The 23,000-nt window shown below is 39.3% G+C and overlaps 1 protein-coding gene across 1 annotated transcript; it reads right to left on the bottom strand.

Annotated features, from left to right (window-relative positions):
* Window positions 1-476: 476 nt before the first annotated feature.
* Window positions 477-17,315, bottom strand: LOC141437839 (adenylate cyclase type 10-like; the record flags this gene model as incomplete). The annotated part of the gene is given in 25 exon segments (XM_074101369.1): window positions 477-525; window positions 1,039-1,158; window positions 2,783-2,890; window positions 3,125-3,228; window positions 3,569-3,715; window positions 4,111-4,251; window positions 4,353-4,497; window positions 4,572-4,779; window positions 5,128-5,257; window positions 5,808-5,946; window positions 6,044-6,194; window positions 6,266-6,363; window positions 6,450-6,551; window positions 6,814-6,964; window positions 7,383-7,540; window positions 7,696-7,769; window positions 8,227-8,420; window positions 9,228-9,447; window positions 9,598-9,672; window positions 9,749-9,815; window positions 10,953-11,167; window positions 11,923-12,198; window positions 14,427-14,563; window positions 15,630-15,777; window positions 17,213-17,315. Coding segments are annotated over 25 exon segments (3,391 nt in total), but the record flags the coding sequence as incomplete, so codon positions are not given.
* Window positions 17,316-23,000: the final 5,685 nt, after the last annotated feature.

Consider the following 23,000-nt stretch of genomic DNA (forward strand, 5'->3'; position numbering starts at 1 on the left):
AAAAAATATGAGGTATAGTGAGGCTTTATGCTTTCGTTGACACTGTAGCTTTATTTCCAATTATTCATTAAAAACAAAATTATAAGTATGTAGCTGTTGTGAGATTACAGTGATAATTATAATAAAACATTATGCTAATATAATCAATCAGGTCATTATAGTGAGAATTTTTTGTTTTAATCAAGAGTTGCATGATTAAATTACATTTAAACAAAAAAATAATCATAAGTATTTCTAGTTTCTAGTTAGGAATCAATTATGCCGAATATTCGGATAGGTAAATTTTTACCGAACATTCGGCCGAATATTCGTATTCGGTGAAACCCATGTTCGGCCCATCTCTAATTTCGATCGGTCCTCTTACCAGTCTTGAAATATCAGGATCCATTAAAGATAATCCGGTCCACATTCTTTATATTCAATGTAAATAACAGTGAATCATCAAAAATGTTTACTGTATAATGTATTAAGTTTACCTTCATTTTCCACAAAATGTGAATAGGAACTTTCTCGAAATATATTCATCTGAGAAAAGAATAATGTGATCATTGCTTGAGCAACATAGTAAGTAGTAGTACCTACTTACAAGATAAACTAGATTGCTAATGTCGTTTGGAATCGGACGGAACCGAAAGAAAAGATCAATTTTTCTTTTTCTTTTTTAACCCTCGACGCAAAAACCCTCGTCTTTATAAGTTTGACCGCTATGTGTGTCTGTGTATATGTATGTCTGTCTGTCTGTCTGTGGAAGCGTAGCTCTGAAACGGATGGACCGATTTGAACGCGGTTTTTTATTTATTTGAAAGCAGGTTTTCTAGCAATGGTTCTTAGACATGTTTTATCAAAATCGGTTCAGCCGTTTTTGAGGTATTGAACTTTGAAGTGACAAGTCGGGGGTTTTTCAACTTTTTGTTGGGTCAGGTTATCAGTTGTATCTTCAGAGAAATTAACAAAACCCCCGAGTAACATTTAACATTTTGGTTGTACTGTAGTAAGTATAGATATCTGAATACCTAACAAAAAACTTCACATGCTTACTGGTAATTCTGAGCTGTCATCGGTGATGACAATTTGTTCTCCCGCCACCAGGGTCTCTGCTGCTAGTGCTCTTATCGCTTGGCATGTGTTTTTAAGCTCTTCACTTTGTTTGATTAGACCCTGGTGAAACATGAATAGATATTTTGATTTCCACATTTAATGTGTATATTTTGTATGAAAAACCCCCTCCCCTATTGAAATCGCCAACACATACGGATCATCTTAGATATTTTTCTACCCTTGACAAGTTTGTATGTAACACGCGGTACTACCCTGTCGGAGCGGGCCTCTGCTGCTCTTTTTTTTTTGATAATGCGGCAATTGCTGACTGCCGGGATTCAAATCTAACGAGTGTAACATACGAACTTGCCAAAGTATAGGTAAGTATCTTATCCTTAGGTACTTTTACTAATATTATAAATGCGAAAGTATAACTCTGTCTGCTACCACTTCTTGCTTAAACCGATGCACCGATTTAGATTAAATAAGTATGTTATTGTGATAGTTTGAGACTCTAGGACACAGGACCGTTTTTATCCTGGAAAAACGGATAGTAATTAACAAATTCTTCGCAGACAGGGTCACGGCAACAGCTAGTGTCATCAATATTATTTTCCAGTTATTCCTTGTCAGAATCAGTGTAGTATACTACATGTATATATTCCATTCGCACCTTTCATCCTTTCCCTATCTTAATTTTTGTAGCTGGCTAAGCAGACCTAAATTACCTACCTACAAAATCGTCACTTTACATATCACCATACCAAATTTTTGTTATTTCAAATTCCGACATTTCCGCAAACGGCTTTTTTTATGGTATAGGGGGCAAACGAGCAGGCGGATCGCCTGATGGTAAACGATGGCTTTGTTTAAGCAGTATTAAACCTGATCATTAGATATGTTTATTCGGTATTCCAACAACTGTCTCAACACGTTCAGTTCATTGTTCTCGTAAGTCATAGCTTAAATAAGGCAATTGGGACGATGAACTTATGAACACGAAAATGTCAATTACTTAAGTAAGTACAATTCAAATTTTACAAAATGTTAATAAACGAAAAGGTGCGACACGTATTACTTACATACCTTTACTTGCCTGAATTTCACTTATCTAAATGATATGTTATGTAAGACAAATTGAACAGAATAGCACTAGAGTTTCTTAGGCCGTATTAGCAATTATTGTCGTGGCCTGGAAGTAGGCAATATTGCTGGATGAGTATGAGTACCTACTAAAAGGACGAGCTTGGAGTCCGTTTAACTAATACGAAGACAGCTATTGCTATTCCAGCCGAAACTAATAAAGCTTTTCTCAAAAATGGTGAATAATTCTGAAATAGAATAAACTTTTTCTCAAAATATATTATAACATTTAATTTTATTCCAATATTTTTCTTATGCTTTCCCGCCTTTTTTTCATTAAAAATAAACTGCAGGTGTAGTTTTCCACCGGAAATACCACAAGCTGAGACCCAAGAGAGAAGCAAGGCAAGACCCAATAAAAAAAGTCCAGAGTTCCAACGAAATCTCTGATACCGGCCATTAGACTTGGCTGTATACGACTTGTGCCAACATTTCCTTTTAACTTTTTTGTAGGCACGCTAATTTATTATTGTCGAGCTAGCGCGCCTGCAATCTTTTTAACTTTTAAATTTTTCCCTGACCATAAACTATGCACTTCACCTTCTGATATGTAAAGAATAATGTCAACTTTTACGTACATTTTTGAGAAAAAAATTCTTACATCATCGCAGCGCTCTCCGAGCAACCTGGTGAAGCACCCGGCCCCACAAGCGATGCAGCGGAGCGTATACCGCTCTAGGTACAACAGCGCTCGCGCATGCATTTCATGCTACATAAAAATCAATATCAAAAACACATTCTCAAAAATAATAAAAAGAAATATAATCAAATACCTAATGTAATTTAGAATCGTACTATTAAGACTTTCCTTTTTACCGTTATCTTGCGGCTCTTACTCATACTAAGTAACTTTTTCAACGTTTCCGAACCTAGGATTCTACACGAGCTGCGATAAAAATAAAGATGTAATATTTGATAACTAAAAACTTATCAAAAATATAACCTTTTGACTGTCCGTCAGCAAATCATAAGTGGTGCTTCTGAACAAGGGATACTTGAACTTCATGTAACCGCAAAACGCATACGCAGGGAGATCACGGCAGTCGGCTGAAAATTTTAGCGTTTTCTGACAGTCTTAAACGTAACATCAGATTCCGGGAGTCCGTTTAGCATTTCCAGACAGTTTTGAACCCACTTTGGGATATGAAATTTATAATGAAAAAGGTGCCACCGCCACCTTCGTACGTGATTCAGCTTCTCCGTCTTCAGTCGGTGTCAGAGACATAATTTACTCTTTATAGTTACCTTATCTTTATCACTTCATGTTTAAACTTTTGAATAAAACTGTCAAAAGGCTAACACTGGCAAGGCATAAGTACCTACAGTGGATAGATATCTTAAATGTAATATCATTTTTTCTGAATTGAATATCTTAATTGTTCCTAACGTAAGTGTCGCACTCCCAAGCATGCGCAGTAAGGCGGCTTGATGGCAACCGGCGCAGGGGCAGGGTGCACCAGCACCATTGAACCATCTCGAGTGAAATCTCCTCCTTCACACTCCAAAACCCGAATCAAGAACAACTTCGCCACAGCTAGAACATTGAACACGAACACCGTTTGAGTTAATTAGATGAAGGATGGGATGTTTCATGAAAACATTACCAAATGCGAAACTGTTCTAAACTTTGTTAAAAAAAATGATCGATGGCAAGCATGTGGCGCTGGCGAGTGATCGTTCAGCAATAAGTAAACCTACGCTTACGGAAATTATTTAATTGCTACAGTGCAAAGCAATACGACATACCAGATACTTACCACATATGAGAAAGAAAAGAAAATTATTTCCACTGTTCTAAGTAGGTAAATGAGACAAAATATGTCACCTCTCTTTCTAATCTCATACTTTACCGTGTAACAAAAATTTGTGGTGAAAACCATCGTGATTCCAAATAGGTATGTTAGACAATGAAGTTTCTGGATCACCAACCTTGTGCAACTTTTCGAGGAGAATCACTCTTTAGAACATGTTGCAGCATTCGACGAGAAAACACATCGCCAAGTACAGAACTGCATTTTAAAAGCATTTTTTCAAATGGTGTTAATGAATCGTAGGTCTTCAATATTACAGCTATAAAATTGCAATTTAAAGATTCACTTTTAATTCAATATGTCATGTCTTTGTTACCATTACCAAGACACGTAGTGCACATTTATACTTGTGTATATTACCATCCATAGTCATGTCAACTTTCATGTCTTCGAAATTATATGAATCAGCCAGTACTGCCATTTGAATATTATCAGTACTAGGCCCTGGTGGTCTATTTTCGATTTTATGCAGAGGATCGCCCAGACTCACATTGCTTTCCTGAAGCTACATAGACAATAATTGGATTTTAAAAACCGTTATTCTTAAAATAACTAATAGCAGATATTGAATTGCTTCACCTTAAAGCAGGATTCCATCCAATCTTTCAGGTTATCGTATTCAATTGGTTGGTCCACATTTAATAACGAAGGGGGAGGCATCACAGCGCCAGCCTGCAGGGCTTCCGGTTGTGTCACAGTCACGACGCTTAGAGCCCCTCTCTGAACCAGGGATATTACGAAGTTTTGAATCCATCCGGGCATGCCGTCACTTGCGCTTTGTATAACCCTGGACAATCCACAAATACCAAAAAATATATATTCCGACTCAGTATAACCCAGAGGGTCCTAAATTTTTTCTCGTAGATCACTCAAAGTTTTACTGTTTCCGGTGGACCGGTGGTGTTCTACTATATTCCCAAAACTCCTAAAAACCCCCATTTTTTTACGCCATCGTGGACCCCTGGCTGGCCTTCCGTAGTGCACCCCTGCGGGTCCACCTGAACCACTCCGGAAACCACTACCTATTGTAGAAAATGTAATAACTTCCCGAGCAACACATATTAACCATCTTGCATCTTAGATGAATGTTAAGCTCAAATGGTTAAAAACTTACTAATATATGGAAAATCCTTACTTTTCCAGGTCAGCTGGGATGGCCTGGACATCCAATAGCTGGCAAGCTAGAGCCGCGTGATACCATCGTTCGATCCCTCCTAATCGAATCTTGAGCAGCATGTTGTTCGATAAACATTTGTATGCCGTTTCTATATATATATAGAAGCATTTAATTATGAATTAGGGACTCGCTGTAATACCTACTTAAAAAAATTGTGATGTTCAATAAAAAAATATTTGTATACTCGTAGTATTGTATACTTAGAACTGTCCTGCCTGCCATGGTCACCACTCACCGCAGATGTCTCATTTTATGCTGAACAAACGTACCTAATGCATGACGAATGGACAGATACATTTACTTCAAAACTAAAAAAAAAACATCATCATCATGTCAGCCGAAAGACGTCCACTGCTGGACATAGGCTCTCTTCTCAGACCGGTCTTGTGCTTTCCGCATCCAACGAGATCCCGCGATCTTAACCAGGTCGTCGCTCCATCTTTTTGGAGGCCTACCGACAGCTCGTCTCCCGGTCCGCGGACCAAATAATTAACAGCAATTAAGGAAAAGATAGCAATTCTCAGGCGCAATCTCGCAATGAAGCGTCTTAGAGGATGATGATGGAGAAAATGAAAATTCTAACTGATAGTAAATGACATCAACTAAAATACATTTACTTGAAAGTTATTTTTACCCACCAGATAAAGACGAATCATCGCAAATAGTCATAACGACAAAAATTGACTTCCCCTCCATGAGAATCAATAGGAGCCGCCATGATTCGTCATCAGCGAATAACGCTTCTTCTATCACCACGATGCTCAACGAACTTAAAGTCTAGAAACACACACATCCTTGGCAAAGGGACTTAACTTTAAGGAATAATGATAATATTTATAAAAGCAAGGAGATTGGTTGAGAATTGAGAACTAACATTTGTGAATATTTCACGCAGTACCGATTTCGTGCTCTGCTCGGCAATTATATCATCAGAGAATTCAAATTTTGCGGGTAAAGGAATTTGGCATCCAAATACAGTATTAATCGCAAAAATCTGAACTGGAGATAGCCGTTTCATGTCCACGCTGAAACACCACAATACTTAAGTAGCTAGCATAATAAGGACCGAAATTAAAACAATTTCAACTCTCAATACCTGGCTCTAATTTTATTTTCACACTTCCGTTGAGCTCCGAATACATCTGATCCCGCTAAAGCGGCTGTCATAATTTGGCGGAACATCCCATAGGGCGACTATATAAGTACAAAAAAAATTAAGTACCTACTTAGCTATTTTATATGACACCGTCTTAAGAAAAGTTACGTAAAGAATGATTTACCTTGCCAGCTTGGGTCAGACGGATTCTATAGACTTGAATACATTTTGGTGTTACAGCTATACACTCTTCCACAAGTCTCGTCTTACCTACTGCATCAGGGCCCTGAATGTAAACAATAAATAGGTATAAAAAGACAAGAAACAATTTCAATAAAAAAACATTAAGATTGCGGGCCATTGACATCGAGAAAAATTCATTGTCATTAGTTTTTATATCGATCAATAATAACACGTCCACAGTCACCATTAAAAATGATTTGACAAAGTCACACATCCAAGTGTGCTTCTACTTTGGGGAAAAAAAGATGCATGACCCCACAACGGGGGCACCCGGATAGAGGTGTTTAAATAAACTGGCAACTCACGAGGAAAACAACTCCATAAACATGGTCCCGGTATCTCGTGAATTTCTGATGCTGCTGCTTGAGGGCATTAAGAAGAGTCATCTTGTATTTGCGTATTTCTGCATTGCGGCCAAGAATTGGATGACGCCAACAGCTCGACCTTTGTGGCCACCTATAATATTATCAGGACGGACAAAGTTTCATATTATTTGCGGCAAGTTTGGGAAATTGCACGAAATTAAAAATACCCTTCAAAAAGAGAGGCAGGATAGTGATTACGTACTATTGATTTACGAACAAACTATTCGTTTCGAGAGTCAACAACGCATACCTATATTTGCTAGTTTGAACTCTTTCTGCGTCATTATCACGTCTCAGATCAGATGGAACTCTACCTAACTCAGGGACAGGGCACACTAGGAGGTATGGCCAAACTCAAATATTTTTATGTAGTCACGTCCTCTGTATTCTTTTTAGCATTTCAAGGGAATAGGGGTGGCAATCTTTCATAGAGATACCTAGGGCAGCCAGGATATTCGATATCGACTCATATCCCTTACTTTTCTGTAGCACTTGAAGTAAGTACTAACATTAATTTGTTAAATTCATAAACAGGTCCGGGCTTGAGGATGCCCTTCAATGGTTTGGGTTCCAACAGCCGGAAGAACTCCTGATCAAGTTTGCTTCTCAAAAATGTTTCTTTGTCGCAAGTGATCTTGCTTGGGTAAACCATCATTAAACGTGCAGCCTGAAAATTCATAATGGATCTATATTTTCTGAAGACAATATGAACATGGGACAACCTAACAAGATGTCATTCTTGTGACGATATAATTTTCATTTGAGGAACGACCAATGCTCTTAGTTAATACTACCATCTCTTTATGTATATTAATATATTACCTTATTAACAGCTGATCCTATGACCGTGTACTCACGACGAAGAACATGACCGACCACCCCACAATAAGTAGTTCCTGTCGAAATAAATATATTTTTTTTAATAGTGATTGTTTGTTGTGATAGTTGTCACGGAATTTTGTTATTTACTGATGCCATTATTGTTCTGGAAAAAAAGCAACAAGGACTTGGTGGGTAAGGCCAGAACGTGGTTCAACTTTCGTATCTTGTGCGCTTCCAACTCCAAGATCAAAGAATATGTCCATGAAATAAAAATGACCTTGCTGCGAAGAAAGACTCCACTTATTTGGCCGTAATAGAGTGACTGCATTTAAACCGCAACGTAACCGCAGCTGCCTACCGCACACACATTTCCATCGCAGGTAGGATGCAGTTTATTTGCAGTTTTGCCGACTGCAATAGAACTGGAGGAATAGAAAATGTATGGGCAATCGGCAGATGGCTTTTACATTGCAGTTTGAATACAGTCTTCTACAATGATCCTTAGGGATAATTGTAAGTTGCTTTGATTACCAGATGTTAGCCCAATTGAGACTGAGATGATATTGGGATCATTCAGGCTCTCCTTGAGTGTAAGAGCACACAGTAAAGCCTTTTGCGCTTCGTCTTCGTGCTTCAGTCCGCGAAGCCCGAACACCACGAGGAACATCATGTCTTTGTCGAACATCGACACCTTGTTAACGAGGCCGCCAGACGAGGATGATACACTGTAAATTGCGATTTACACTTAGTAATCTGGACAAAATTCATCCTCTTAGGAAGCTAGACAGCTAGGAAGCTAAGTACATTGCCTAAAACATTCTACAGATATGATATTTTTATGCCAAACGGATAATACCTAAGCCGTCGCCGATTTAATTCATTGGATTGTGGCAGCGGAGAAGCATGATAGAACACATTTTTCTGTAAGTAAGTTATGTTTTGAAAACCTGAATCAATCAATTATCACATTGTTATCAGCACACAAAACGTAGGAAAGAAAAATTAAAAAAAATGGACCTAGAACGACTCGCATTCGCGCATCGAGGATTCCGTACAAATTTTTAGGTAGGTTAGTACTAAAAGTATCCAGTGTTAGCATAGCCTAACCATACTGGACCGATTGAGTTGAAATTTGGTACACATAGCCACCATCTTAGTATCTTAGTAGTACCATCTTGCTCGCTAATCCTGCCGTGAAGCAGCAGTGCTTGCACTGTTGTGTTTCGGCGTGGAGAGTAAGACAGCCGGTGAAATTACTGGCACTTGAGGTATCCCATCTCAGCCCTCTAGGTTGACAACGCATCTGCAAAACCCCTGGTGTTGCAGATGTTTATGGGCGGTGGTGATCTCTTACCATCAGGAGACCCACTTGCTCGTTTGCCATCCAATCGAATAAAATAAAAAAAAAATAAAAAAACAGGTACATACATTATGTGAGTCGGTGACCTAAAGACTGAGTTGAAGCTAGACATATCTGACTAATAAATCCGGAACGTTATACTAAAATTGATAGAAAAAAATAGTATTTAGACCTGCAGACGATTTTGTAAGCAGTATCGACAATGTGTATAAGAAGTTCTTCAGAAACTGATTTCGTAATGATATTAAGGAACACGATGACGACACGGCGGACTTCGGCCAGGAATTCCATGGGCTCGTCATTGTCCACTGCCCGCAGCACAGGCTTTACCATGAACTGACGCAGAGTGGGCCACCAAGTGCTTCGAATTGCTGATACTACCGCTGGACGCACTGAGAAACGGATATGAAATTAATCACGGCAGGATTGATACCTGATTTGTACATGGTCATATCCAGAGGAGGCAGGGGAGTGCAGCTAGTGCCCCAGCCCCGCCAAGCACGGGGGATCTGATCTAAAAAAAAACTTGCAAAAATTCTTACGCGAAAATTCTCTGAAGAAGTTCCGTTCGTGCTCTGTGCGCGGCGACAACCTTTTGAAATTTAACGACTCTGAATCTGAAATTAAAACAAAAATGAGAATTGAATTTGAAGAGATAAGTACCTTTTAAGAATGAATATCAGTGAAACAAACCTCTATCCACGCCCAAAGTAAATTCTATTTTCTCAACTCTCTTCCACGCGGCTCCAACTCCTAAAACCTAGATGACATAAAGATAATAAGAAATTACTTGATAAACTTGAAAAATAAGACGTCTAATGTTTATTTAGCGCCTTACCTACGCTTGCAAATCTTGCAATAGTATAGGGTAGTAGACTGAGAAGTGGCAGGATTTTTTAAAACGATCATGGAAATGGTTAGATTCACTTTTATGGGTTGTAGAGTGGTCTACTGATGTGAATAATTTTGGTCTGCCTGCTCTCAGTGGTTGCAACTTTGAGGTATAGCGCATAAAAGAGGCTTCGTTATTGCGAAAAAAATACGATAACAGAAATGGTCAGTTTTAGTCTTTTCGTCATACTGTGTGGATTTGTACCCCTGTGCTGCCGTAGAGGACGTCGGTGATTATCAATCGCCTTTCTAAGGACTCCATCATTCTCATCAAACAAATCCTCGTGTTTTCGGACTTTCAGACCTAAGGTAACTTGCTGTGTCTAAAGTAACAGTAGATAGAGTCCCCCAATCAGCGTCAACATCGCCATGATCGTATTAGAAAGAGGCAACGCAGCAGTCATAGCCTCAGCATATAGTTCCCTGATCCCGAGATCCGTAAGCCTATCAACGTTTAGAGACGTCGGCTTAGTTCTACCAGATGTACAAAGAGAATGGAGGCGGAGACAAAGTTTCGAGACAACAAGCCTATGATCGGTCCAGCAGTGTGCACCACGCTAGACACGGGTGATTAGGACTTGGTAAACATCTCTTTGGCGTACGATGGCATAGTCTATCAGATGCCAGTGTTTGGACCTTGGATGCATCCACGTGTTTTTATGCTTGGCGGGAAGTCTGAACATTGCGTTTGTAACTGCAAGATGAAATTATGCGTAGAAATTTAGTAGCAGCTGTCCGATTTCGTTCATTCTGCCTACTCCGTGTCTACCTAGAACTACGAATAAATATTCTCTGGAAACGTAACTAAGCCCGAAAAACTATTCCGCGGAATGTCTACCGCGACGCGCGATTAGCATCTTCTGTCCCTGCTGAGCAAAGGCCTCCCCCGATACACTCCCACTGCCATCTGTCCACTGCATACAAGAGCTAGTCTTTCAAGAAGTACTCCAGGTCATCGCAACATCACCGTCTAGGTTTATATATAGTATTGTCATCACTTAATTACCTTGGTATGTCTCCCATCACCGGACGGCTGTGTGTAATACTCTGCAGCATTGACGTACATCCAGGCGCTGGCTGCAGTCAACACGTCACCGGCTGTGCTGACATACTCCGCCATCTTTACGTCCCATACCGGCTGCCCCACGATCACGTAGTGGGATTGAGTGACACCGCCAATTATGGAGAAGTGGGAGACGCCGGCGGAAATTGCTACTTTCACTGGGAGAAGAAATTTAAGTATTAAATAATGTGAACCAGGCGTTACTTTGCAGAGATCAAATACCTCGCTCACCCGCTCACCCGACAACGTGCATAACATTATCCCTTCATTCATTGTCCACGCAATAGAAGGTTACTAATGCAGACGAAACAAAAGACGTAGATCTTGTTGTATCTTATCTACATTATTTCTACAGCCTAATGGCTCGGCCAGGCCATAACTTGCATTTTAATAGGTCTGCTGTTATATGCCTATCTAGGTATAGTTATGGATTTTTTTTTTATTCGACTGGATGGCAAACGAGCAAGTGGGTCTCCTGATGGTATTAAGAGATCACCGCCGCCCATAAACATCTGCAACACCAGGGGTATTGCAGATGCATTGCCAACCTAGAGCCGTATGATGGGATACCTTAAGTGCCAGTAATTTCACTGGCTGTCTTACTCTCTACGTCGAAACACAACAGTGCAAGCACTGCTGCTTCACGGCAGGATTAGCGAGCAAGATGGTGGTAGCAATCCGGGCGGACCTTGCACAAGTAAGTATAGTAGGTAACACGTAAAAACTTTGATGATGTTGTTGTGTTGGTTTGCAAATTTTTAAGATCTGACTGCCGTCTAGAACTGGGTAGATCCGTGGGTCTCATGAAGTTGGTCACCTCTGCTCTAGAAACAAATCAAAAATCGTCCTGGCAAGTTGTACCTTAAAAACCTCAACAGTAACGTAACAAGTATAGTGTAGGTCGTTTACCAACCCTTCAGAATCACACCAACATCGGTATGGAAAGTCCCGTAATTCTTCTGAATGCTCAGTCCGCAGTCAATGGCGGTGTGTACAACATCCTGCATCGCCAGATTCGAAGACTTCTTCCACATGGAAAGGAAGGCATCACCCGAAAACTTAAGGACATCACCGCCGTGCGTCAATATTTCTTGAACCATAGCCCCGATGTAAGAGTTGAGGACTTGCGTCAGCCTGGAAGGCCCACCGCGGCCAGCCTTTGTATAGGTCTCGCAGAGTTCCGTGAAACCTATGTTAAAAGGGTACTTGTAGATAGATAGATAGATAAAATCTTTATTCTTCAAAACAAATACATGGCTTAGTAACTAAAGAGTAATAAAACTAACAATTCAGCACTTAAAATTATGCCCGAAACAAGGTAACACACCACACACACAGTACAGTCACCATCTCCAATATCTGACACAAGGTAACACACAACCACACACAGTACAGTCACCATCTCCAATATCTGACACAAGGTAACACACAACCACACACAGTACAGTCACCATCTCCAATATCTGACACAAGGTAACACACAACCACACACAGTACAGTCACCATCTCCAATATCTGACACAAGGTAACACACCACCACACACACAGTACAGTCACCATCTCCAATATCTGACACAACAATGCATGCATAAATATTTGATACGACTTACTATGGCTGGTAGGACGGTGTTAGATATTTTTGCACGCTCCATTGTGGCAGATATTAACGCAGTGGACTATACTAATTCAATTGAGTAGGTACTTATTCTGTGACAAGAGACTATATGTATGACTATGGTATGGTCCCAAAGGAAGACCAGCGCCGTTCGCTAGACCGGCAGATTGCGGATCTGGGACCATTTCGTGAAATGCATAACTATTTTTTATTTTTTTATTCTTATCCATTTTACCATGTGTCACGAATAGGTAAATGTTTTCATTCATTCCTATATATAAGTGAGCCCCACCGTTAGATAGGTACCTACCTACCTAATTTACCCAGAAACTTAAGTCAACGTTATCGTACAAAAATTTAGGATTATCTATTAACGCCTGTCGATAAATGTATCCTCTTGCTAAGAGCTAACCTACAGGCGTTACAGCGGATGGGTAATGGCAATAATGACAGGGGCATCCTTTGAGGGTGACGAGCAGGGTATAACCACAATATTGTGGTATAATCCTCACTCACGAAACAACTTACATAATTAGAAAAATATTCGGAAGTAAATGAATTACAAAACCATTCATCAATATTATCATCATTGAAACTCATAACCTAACTCATTTGACGAAGGCGGGCCTGCTATAGATACTACCCGCCTGGAACTGCAATGGCGCAATCCGCACCAGAATGGCGACTGTTTAGTAGGTAACTACCTACCATCTTTTCCATAAAGATGAGACCCAGCAGCCCCAACCTCACAGGACATTCGTAGCGGGACACCCCTCAGAGGAAATAAATGGGACACCCAGAGTTAAATACTTAAGTACTTACTTTTTTACTTTTTACTGGCTATCTTTTACTTTAATACTATCTAGCCCCAAATTCGCTGGGCCCCTTGGGCTCCTAAGGTAGCTCTAGCAACAGCAACTGTAGGTATAAATGGTTACATATTTGAATATTGAAAATTAAAATACCTACGCAGCTACGGTTAAAATGTTATGTTCAAAATATCGAAAATTAAAGTATCGATTGTATCACAATATCGAAAGTTGTTATACCTATGGTCAAAATGTCTAAGATTGAAATGTCGATTGATTAAAATATCGAATGAGTAAAAATCATCATCATCATCATCATCATCTATATACGTACTGCTGGGCACAGTCCTCTCAGAACAAATTGGCCATAGCTCCCAATGCGGATTGGAACTTCACACGCACCATTGAATTGCTTCGCAGGTTGGTGCAGTTTCCTCACGATGTTTTCTATAGTAAAAATATCGATAACCAATATATCTAAGTTGTAAATGTCAACATATTTGAATGTCGAAAATTAAAATATCGTACATAGAAATCTGCTTTATTTATTGGTCCTTTCTCTTAATAGCATTTATTTCACATAATCTAGTCATTTTAAGCGTTGTTGTGGTCACAGTTCTAACCTAACCGAACCAAATATTTTTGGTAATTCTTGTTCAATAGGTAGGTTAGGTTAGTATTGCGTTAAGGAGCTCGGCGCGAAGCTTAGTTCATACCTACATAGGATATTCGATACTCTGTACTTCGATATTTTGGACTTCGAATTTGTATCTTTCGATGTCACTTTTGTAGATAAATATATTTTCGATTATTGGACGTAGATTATCTAACCATTCGACAATATAAACTTTCGTTATTTTAGTTTTCGATATTTTAATTTTCGATATTTTGAACAAAGACCCGTTGACCCGACCCGACTTTCGATATTCAAATATGTAACCCTATAAATACCTACTCTTACCACGTGGAACAGCAAATTAAATGTGCATTCACCTGAAACATCAATAAACATGAGAGCAGTCTCGTACCGCCGCACGGAATGATCCGAGTGCTCATTGATGATCTCATCTGGCACCATAGAAGCGATGATGCTGACACGCGTCGTCTTCTGCATGGTGTCGCCCTCGTTACTGATGAAACCATTACAGTTTACATAAAACGCGGATTTATACACAGACAGCCTACAAGTAGCGATGGATGACAGGAGTGGAATGTCTGTAGGTATAGTGTAGAAAGATACCTAGGTAGGAGTCTTGTGTAAAACTACTACGAAATTCGAAGATCGTGTCGTTCGGTCCCTCTGACACTTATACTATTTAGGCCAATCAACTATTTTAACGACACTTTAGGCGTGCGTACCAGGTTTAGGTTCTCTGTATATACAAGTTTACTTACAGGCTAAGTGTATGATTTTAAGTTTACCAGGTTTAGTTCAGCGACTAGTTTATGCAGCGACGATCAAAGAAATGGACATACATACATACGCTGCTCGAAAAACATCCCTCCTTGGGGCAGTCGGGTAAAAAAACACATTCCTCGCATATATCTGGTACCATCAGCCAAATTTGTGGTCTACCACCTTGTTGTTTCTTTAAAAAAATATGGCTCCGTCCATCGGAGGACAAATTTGCCAAGTAGTTTTTGCCGTTGTACGGTAAAAAAATCTAGAAAACGAAATATGAGGTAATGGTGGATGAACGATGACAGCGCGAATCCACCACCACCACCACCTACCACCTTAAAGTTGATAATCGTTTGAATGTCATAATTAATGCCAGTATAGACGTGTCTGTCAACTTGAAAGTTCGACTTTAGCGACATATTCATTTGATAGGAATTTGTTAAAATTGATAGACCACTTATTTGGCTGATGGTACCTAAAAAACGCAGCTCCAGCAACAGCTCTAAACGGCGATTTATAATCGGTGATCAGGAATAACAAAAAGCGATAAAGACGGTTATACTGAATAACTTTTCCCATGGGACCAATACGAAAATCGGGAAAAAAAACCCTGCTTTAATTCATTGAGGCTGGTGAGGTGCTGAGGTTTTCTATGAAATAGCTGTTTTTTTTACCCGGATTTTCGTATTGGTCCCATGGAAAAAGTTGTTCAGTATGACCGTCCTTATAGCTTTGTTATTCCTGATCGATCACCGATTAAAAATCATCGTGTATAAATGTAAGTAAACCATTACTAGGGTTGTTTGATAGTCTCCTTGTTCCGATGTCGTTCGCGAGGGCTCAATATCTCTCCGCTGTCCTGCTTTATCTGGTTACGAGCCTGCTTCACCATGGCTCGCAGGTACTCGCTATATTTTTCATCTTGACTGCGTTGTGGTGCACCTAAAATACGTTACGTCCGAAAAAGACGGCAAGGCAGTCAGCTTTCCTACTCAATCTGCTGCATTTTGCTACAACAGATTTGTGACCCATAAAAACAAAGCTTGAATATGACTGGCTCAAGTAATCTCTACGGCTCGGTAGAGTCGGGACACAAGTTCATCTCCAACGTTTTCATACAGCCAGAAATTATTCGTAGTCAGAAGTGGATGGGCGGTTACATCGCTCAAAATGATCTACACACGACTCTACACCTCAGAGGAAGTAAACTACACTGTACCCTTAGTGTAAGTTTTCGGTTACAAAATACGTCTCGATCACGTTCGCGTGAAAATCTCAATTTATATGGAAACACGAACAGCTGGGCTACTACGAAACTTGAAACTCGAAGTTCGTGTCGTGCGGTCCCTCTGACGCTTATACTATTTAATATTCGTAGTAGCCCTGCAGCGCCTCTAGCGGAACGTTTGCGATGTTCGTGTATCCATACAAATTGAGACTTTAACGCGAACGCGATCGAGACGTATTTTGTAACCGAAAACTTACACTAAGGGCACTGATCATTTTGCGCACAACTACCATCTACTTCTGCTGCTAACAGATGCAGAAGGCCTACTCCGAAAATCGAATTTCGTGTCGTACCGTCGCTCTCGCTCTCACTCGCGTATTAAATAGTATAAGTGTCAGATGGACGGATGGAACGGCATGAACTTCGATTTTAGAATTTCGTAGTAGCCTCGCTGCGCGCTGTACAGTCACCTGCATTAATATCTGCCACAGCGGAGCATGCAAAAATATCTTGACTCGTCCTACCAGCCCTAGAAATAGAGTCGTATCAGATAGTTATACACGCTTTGTTGTGTTAGATATTGGTGCTGGTGACTGTACCTACTATAATGGCTCCGAAGTACTGAGCATACCTACAATAAAGAGTATCTAGAAAATGGATGGAAAAGAGAATAAATGGACTGTCATTTTTACTTTTACGTTACTCCCTTTACAAATTATACTTACTATAAAACAAAAAAAAACTATTAGGGCTGGGAATCGAACCCGTTCCTCATCATTCCGTGATGCGTGCTTCACTACGAACAAATAAGGTGCTTCACCATCTACACCTACCACGAGCAGTTGCCATATCCTTAGCCTTACTATTATTACAAACCAGAAAGTATCTGTCTGTCTGCTACATCTACAAGTAAAACCGCTGAGCTGATATAAATGGACTGGTATGAATGAAGGTAGCTCGAGACCTAAGGACGAAGGATAGTTTATCCCGAAAAATGCATTGTCCCCGCGGGATAACGATACTTTTACACGAAGTCTTCGCGGACAAAAAGCTGGTAGGTAAATTATATAATAAATATGTACCTACATACCTTACTAAATATAGATATTTGTAGCTTTATCTGTAAAAATATACACAGTCTTTACTTACTGCTCGTGCTGCTTTTACTAGCTTTTTTTTCCATCGAATAATATCTAGACAGATAAGTTTTATTTAAATACAGTTAGTATGAAACAAGCACACCTGTGCAAGAATTGACAGAAGTCTCTCGTGAACCACTGACAATAACCAAACAATAACATTTTAAAAAATATATCCTATTTTCATAAACACATGACTTTACCAAAGTCTAAGAACTTTTTCTTACATTGTGACTTTATCTTTGTTCTTAGTTTGGACCAAGTCTGTAGGGCTACTACGAAACACGAATTTCTTATCGTACTTATACTATTTAATACGAGAGCGAGAGGGACGGTACGATACGAACTTCGAGTTTCGTAGTAGCCCTGCTGATTGTCTAACGTGAAAAAAAAAAACAATGGTAAGCGTGAAGTTCAAAGAGTATTAGTAGGTATACAGGTGAAGTTCCCAAACCGAACTGGACTCGCGTGCCGCGTGAAAATGGCTCATGCCCTCCGATTCTGAGAAATTTGCAGTGGGACGTACCTACTTATAATAAGCAATATAGTCATATAGGCTGAGATAAGGTGTTAACCGCTAGCTCTGATGATTCGTCATAACATTTTTAAGTCTTTACTTACCAAGTTGTTTTCTCGTAAACCATGTTACAGTATATAGGTACTCGTGATCGAATAGATTTGAAATTTGCTATATGTATAGATACTTATCGGTCAAGGACTATGACTATTCATGAGCCACCATGGAAACTTCAAAAGAAGTCATTACAATTTTCCCAATTCCAAATGCGATGTCACTATGACGTTTACTGTGAAATGGTTCCATGGAGGCTCAGGAATTAAAGTCCTTGACCGTACGGGATCCAAAGCTTCATGGACAGACCGGTCAAAGATGGCATGCCAGGTTTTGTCTGTTTAGTTAAGAATGCCGCCTTACCTATAAAGCCCTGCACTTCCAGCAGCTGCCGCCTGGGTAGTTGTGCCGGGTCCGGGTAGCAGATGCAGAGGTTTATTAGAAACCAAATTTGATTTAATGGAACTCCAATTGCTTGGCATATCGTGTAGGACCATTTCATATAATTTGCGTTCAGACTTTCGACGAAACAGTATCATAACAATGTTCGTCATAGACATTGGAGTTGGAGCTGTTCAGGTGCTCAAAAATATCTGCAATAAACACGCACTTACGCGATTGATAGATAATACAGACGTGATCAGATTTGTCGAGCATCTAAAGTTCGAATCACGTTCAATGTTCATGATTGCAACTGCACGGCTCCGTCACAATATACGTAACAACTAGTACTAGTACTTAGTTGTGTATTGTGGCTCCGTCCATAGGTGGTTATCATCATACTGCCACTTCGGTGCTACGGTTTTTACAAGCTTTTTCACTTTGACTAGAAATTTCGTCGCTCCGCGCACCACATAGCGGCGAACGGTGGCAGTATGATAACCGCCTTACTAGTTCACATGAATCTTTTGTATGGCAATTGCATGGACTCACCCAGGGAGGGGGGAGGGGCAGAGAAGGGTAGCTTCTCTGAGTAGTCTGTGAGTTAGAGTAGCAGCCCCCCACCCCCCGGACATTGTATTGAATACTTCATACAATTTGTATTATGCATTTACTACTGAAAAACCTCGCAAGCCGTGTTGTATAAACGAGAAAACAAGATCGGGGTTTCAACCTAAAAAAAGTTGCTTGTATAAAGCCAATGTTTCTAAAAGATTGCATTCCAAAGGGACTTTGCACACTGCGTTTTTAAAACGCTCGACGCGCGTTTTTATCGATACCAACGCGTTACGCACGTGAGTTGTATGGCTGCTATAAGGAAAGAAAAACGCGGTGTGCAAAGCTCTAAATTTAAGATGGAAGAGTTGTTAAATAAAACTTTTATATAAATAAAAATATTTTATTATTATTTATTCACAGATTTGACTAGAAAATTTTCTCAATTGCACTTTGTGTTTTCTAGTGCCCTAGGTATTTAACTCCATTGTCAGCCGGTTACATTTTCTTCTTTGCAGATTTCAGCAGCGTTGAGCTGGATACCTATTAGGAATTCTAAGACGCGCCATTGATTTACTTACGTACTGTTTACTTTCGTAAATAGTGAATACCCAATGAAAAGGATGTATGAAGACCTGCGAAATAGTTGTACCTACCTACTTAATTAACTTAATTATGTACTTAGTTATGTTTGTTTGAACTTAATAATAACTAAACTGATTCATAAATCGATAAACAAAGTAAAACCAACAAAACAGTTCATGATTTGCCTATTTTCTGTTTGATCAAGTAAAGTTGAATGTAATATATACTTAAATAAATAAAATAAATAAAATAAAATACTTACCTAGAATCATGTTTTGAACAGCGTTAGACGTTAGATACTCAATACTTTAGTCAATTTTAATACCTAGTTTTAAATAATCAAATTAATACTTACTTCCTTTTAGAGAGTCATTAGAGGAACAGTGTGTAAAGTTTCTAAACATCTGAAAGAAAAATCAAACCGTTTTATGCCCTAACTATTACCTTATTAATTAGTAATTAATTACCTTCTTAATTTAGTCCTAGTGATTATGCAAATAAGCCAAAATAATCAATTGACAACATTTCATTGTACTATGAGTCATAAATGTATTTTTTGTTATCTACGGTCTACAGCATCAACTCGTCGTAAAATCATCTGGACGAAATAGCAACTAGGCTATAACCTAACCAACAAAGTTGGAAAACCCCCGACATTGTTACTTCGAAGTTCAATATCTCAAAAACGGCTGAACCGATTTTGATAAAACATGTCTACGAACTATCGCTAGAAACCCTGCTTTCAAATAAAAAAACCGCATTCAAATCGGTTCACCTGTTTAAAAGCTAGGGTACCACAGACAAGACACAGACACACACACACACACACAGCGGTCAAACTTATAACACCCCTCTTTTTGCGTCGGGGGTTAAAAAAGTAACTCGTCTATGAAGAAACTCGACAGAAAATCACTTTGTCTACTGTCTTATTATGAATTCGACGTATATGTGAGTGGTCGAAATAGGTTGATCGCCTAATAAGCAACTCGTCTTATTAGAAAAACGTAAATTAAAAAAAAACCCGACACCCAAAAAAAAACGCCGCCAAAAAAGACAACTAAAAAGAAAAAAATAATTATGTACTACCTAGCTGTTGCCCGCGACTTCATCTGCGAAGAATTCGTTTATTCCTATCCCGCAGGGACTATGCTCATTTACCGCAAAATTTGCCTAAGTTAATTTAGTATAAGTACCTACCTAGTAATCTTTTTTTTTATCTAAGCGTCGTCGGTGTCGGGGGACCGCTAAGGTTAACGGAAAACTAAATTACATATGTTGTATTTTTTAAAGTATTAACTTTAGCGGTCCCCCGACACCGCTGAGCGACGACGCTTAGATAAAAAAAAATTACTAGGTGCTTATACTAAATTAACTTCTAGGCTACTTTACTTTTTAGACGGATTGCCAATTTGTCAACATGAATTTAAGACAATAGAGTCCGGTTACTTTTTGGGCTACCTGATAATGAGGGCTATCGTTTTTTGTCTCACTAGATGGCGCACTGTTGCGTGAGGTTTTTAAGTATGGCTTTCAAAGTCTGTTATTACGGGCGTGAAAACAAAGTTTAGATTCAAATCATATTTAATACACCCTAAAACCGTACCATAAAAATATCGAGTATGCCACAGTATTGCATAGTCCCCGTTTTGTTCGGAAAAAAGGGAGGACAAAGGTTTCCGAAAGACAAAACTGTCTCAAAACACAGACATTCATTGCCCCGGAACGCATATTTGCCATAATTAATTTCAGATATTGCAAAATATTCACAATATTATTCCAATTATAAATAAACCCGCGTAGCTCACCCAAAAACTATGACATTTGACATTTCGGAGACCTCACGCTACACTAGCGCCTCTAGCGCCACACTTATAAAAAAAAAAGCAGAGGCTCCCTGCGACAGGGCTGGTTGTATGTACAGTACAGAGTGTCACACACGAACTTGTCAAGTTAGGTATAATACTATAGAGCTATATCATGCTGTTGCTGACTAAGGTCGTCTGAAGTGAGCTGAAGAACATTTCTCTAATAAAACTAAAACATAAATTTTGTAGGAGATATTTAGTTGATTTCTCCTTCAACTTTTTCTACTCTAACTTGTGGAACTCCTTAATTACCTACTTACTATATGTAAGTATAAACGTCAGTAAAAAGTGTATATCCCAGAAAAAAAAGAAGTGTAATAGTGTGTCCCAGCTTTTTAAAAGTAAGGAAAACATATGTCAGTAAAGTAAATAAATTTAAGCAATCACGAGTGGAGTAGGGATGGGCCGAATATTCGTTATATTCGGTATTCGGCATATTCGGCAGGTTTACCGAATATTCGTATTCAGCTGAATATTCGGCTAAATCACCGAATGTTCGGCAAAGTCAAACTTTTTAATGTATTGAGCCATGTATGAGTTGAGTGTTAAATGACAATGTGTTATTTTTATGAGGTAGGTATAGTGAGGCTTTATGCTTTTGTTGACACTGTAGCCACAGTATATATATAAGCTAAAGCAGTATGGAAGCTACGAACAAATCGATCGAAACGAACGCCACACAGAGGCGCGCTCTACACGGCCCGAAGGGGACTCGCGGTACTGAACTGCTACTGCAGTGCAGTCGCGTGTGACGCGTCGAGACGAGTAGTGGCCGCGTTGCGTTGTTTCAATCGCGTGCGCCAAACACAATCCGCGATATTAAAAACCATGCCTAGAAAATATTGTGCAGTGTATAGCTGATAATGATATTGTAACGGATAACTCACGTCTTAAACCGAGTATTGACTAGAGCTCTATGAGACTTAACTATCGCTCTACCAGTTTCTCAGTTGTTTTTTATTACATTTAGATTAAAAAAGAGGCTACATTTACTAGATTTTAATATCCGTCCATTATTATAGGAATAAAACGAATTGAATATCTGCCTTTTTTAAAGCGCGTGTTTTAGTGGTGAAAAATATCTGATAATACGGAACTTTCAGAATAGTTCTTTTTAGCTATTCGACCGTCCGAGATACAGCGCGAACTAAACATATTTTTTTCAATTTTACAAAAAATAAGTGGACAACCCTAACGCTCCCTTGGAGCGTAGGTATTTATCTCAAAAATTATGCCTAGCTTCCATACTGCTTTAGCTTATATATGTACTGTGCTGTAGCTTATGTACTTAGCTTTGTGAGATTACAGTGATCTTTATAATAAAATATTATGGTAATATAATCATAATAATCAATTTAGACGACCAGATGGCCAGTGGTTAGAGAACCTGACTACGTAGCTTGAGGTCCCGGGTTCGATTCCCGTGTCGGGGCAGATATTTGTATGAAAAATACGAATGTTTGTTCTCGGGTCTTGGATGTTTAATATGTACTTAAGTATGTATCTATCTATATAATTATATTTATCCGTTGCTTAGTACCCATAACACAAGCTTTGCTAAGCTTACTTTGGGACTAGGTCAATTGGTATGAATTGTCCCGTGACAGGCATCCGTCAATCGTCCATACCTACAGCGCGGCGCGCGACAACTTGAGATTGTCTAAGCTGTGGGGGCTGCCGCGCGCCTGCGAGCACACGCGTGACGCGAACGCGACACTTGCTTTGAATATTTCGATCCTTACCTAAATATCTGTGTTATCGCTTGTGAGACCAGTACAGATCTGAATAATGTTTTTCCATCGTGTTTTGTCCAATAAGTTCGTATTTATCTTGCTTTCTCA

Source organism: Choristoneura fumiferana, chromosome 18 (genome assembly GCF_025370935.1).
Source record: "Choristoneura fumiferana chromosome 18, NRCan_CFum_1, whole genome shotgun sequence".
Lineage (NCBI taxonomy): Eukaryota > Metazoa > Arthropoda > Insecta > Lepidoptera > Tortricidae > Choristoneura > Choristoneura fumiferana.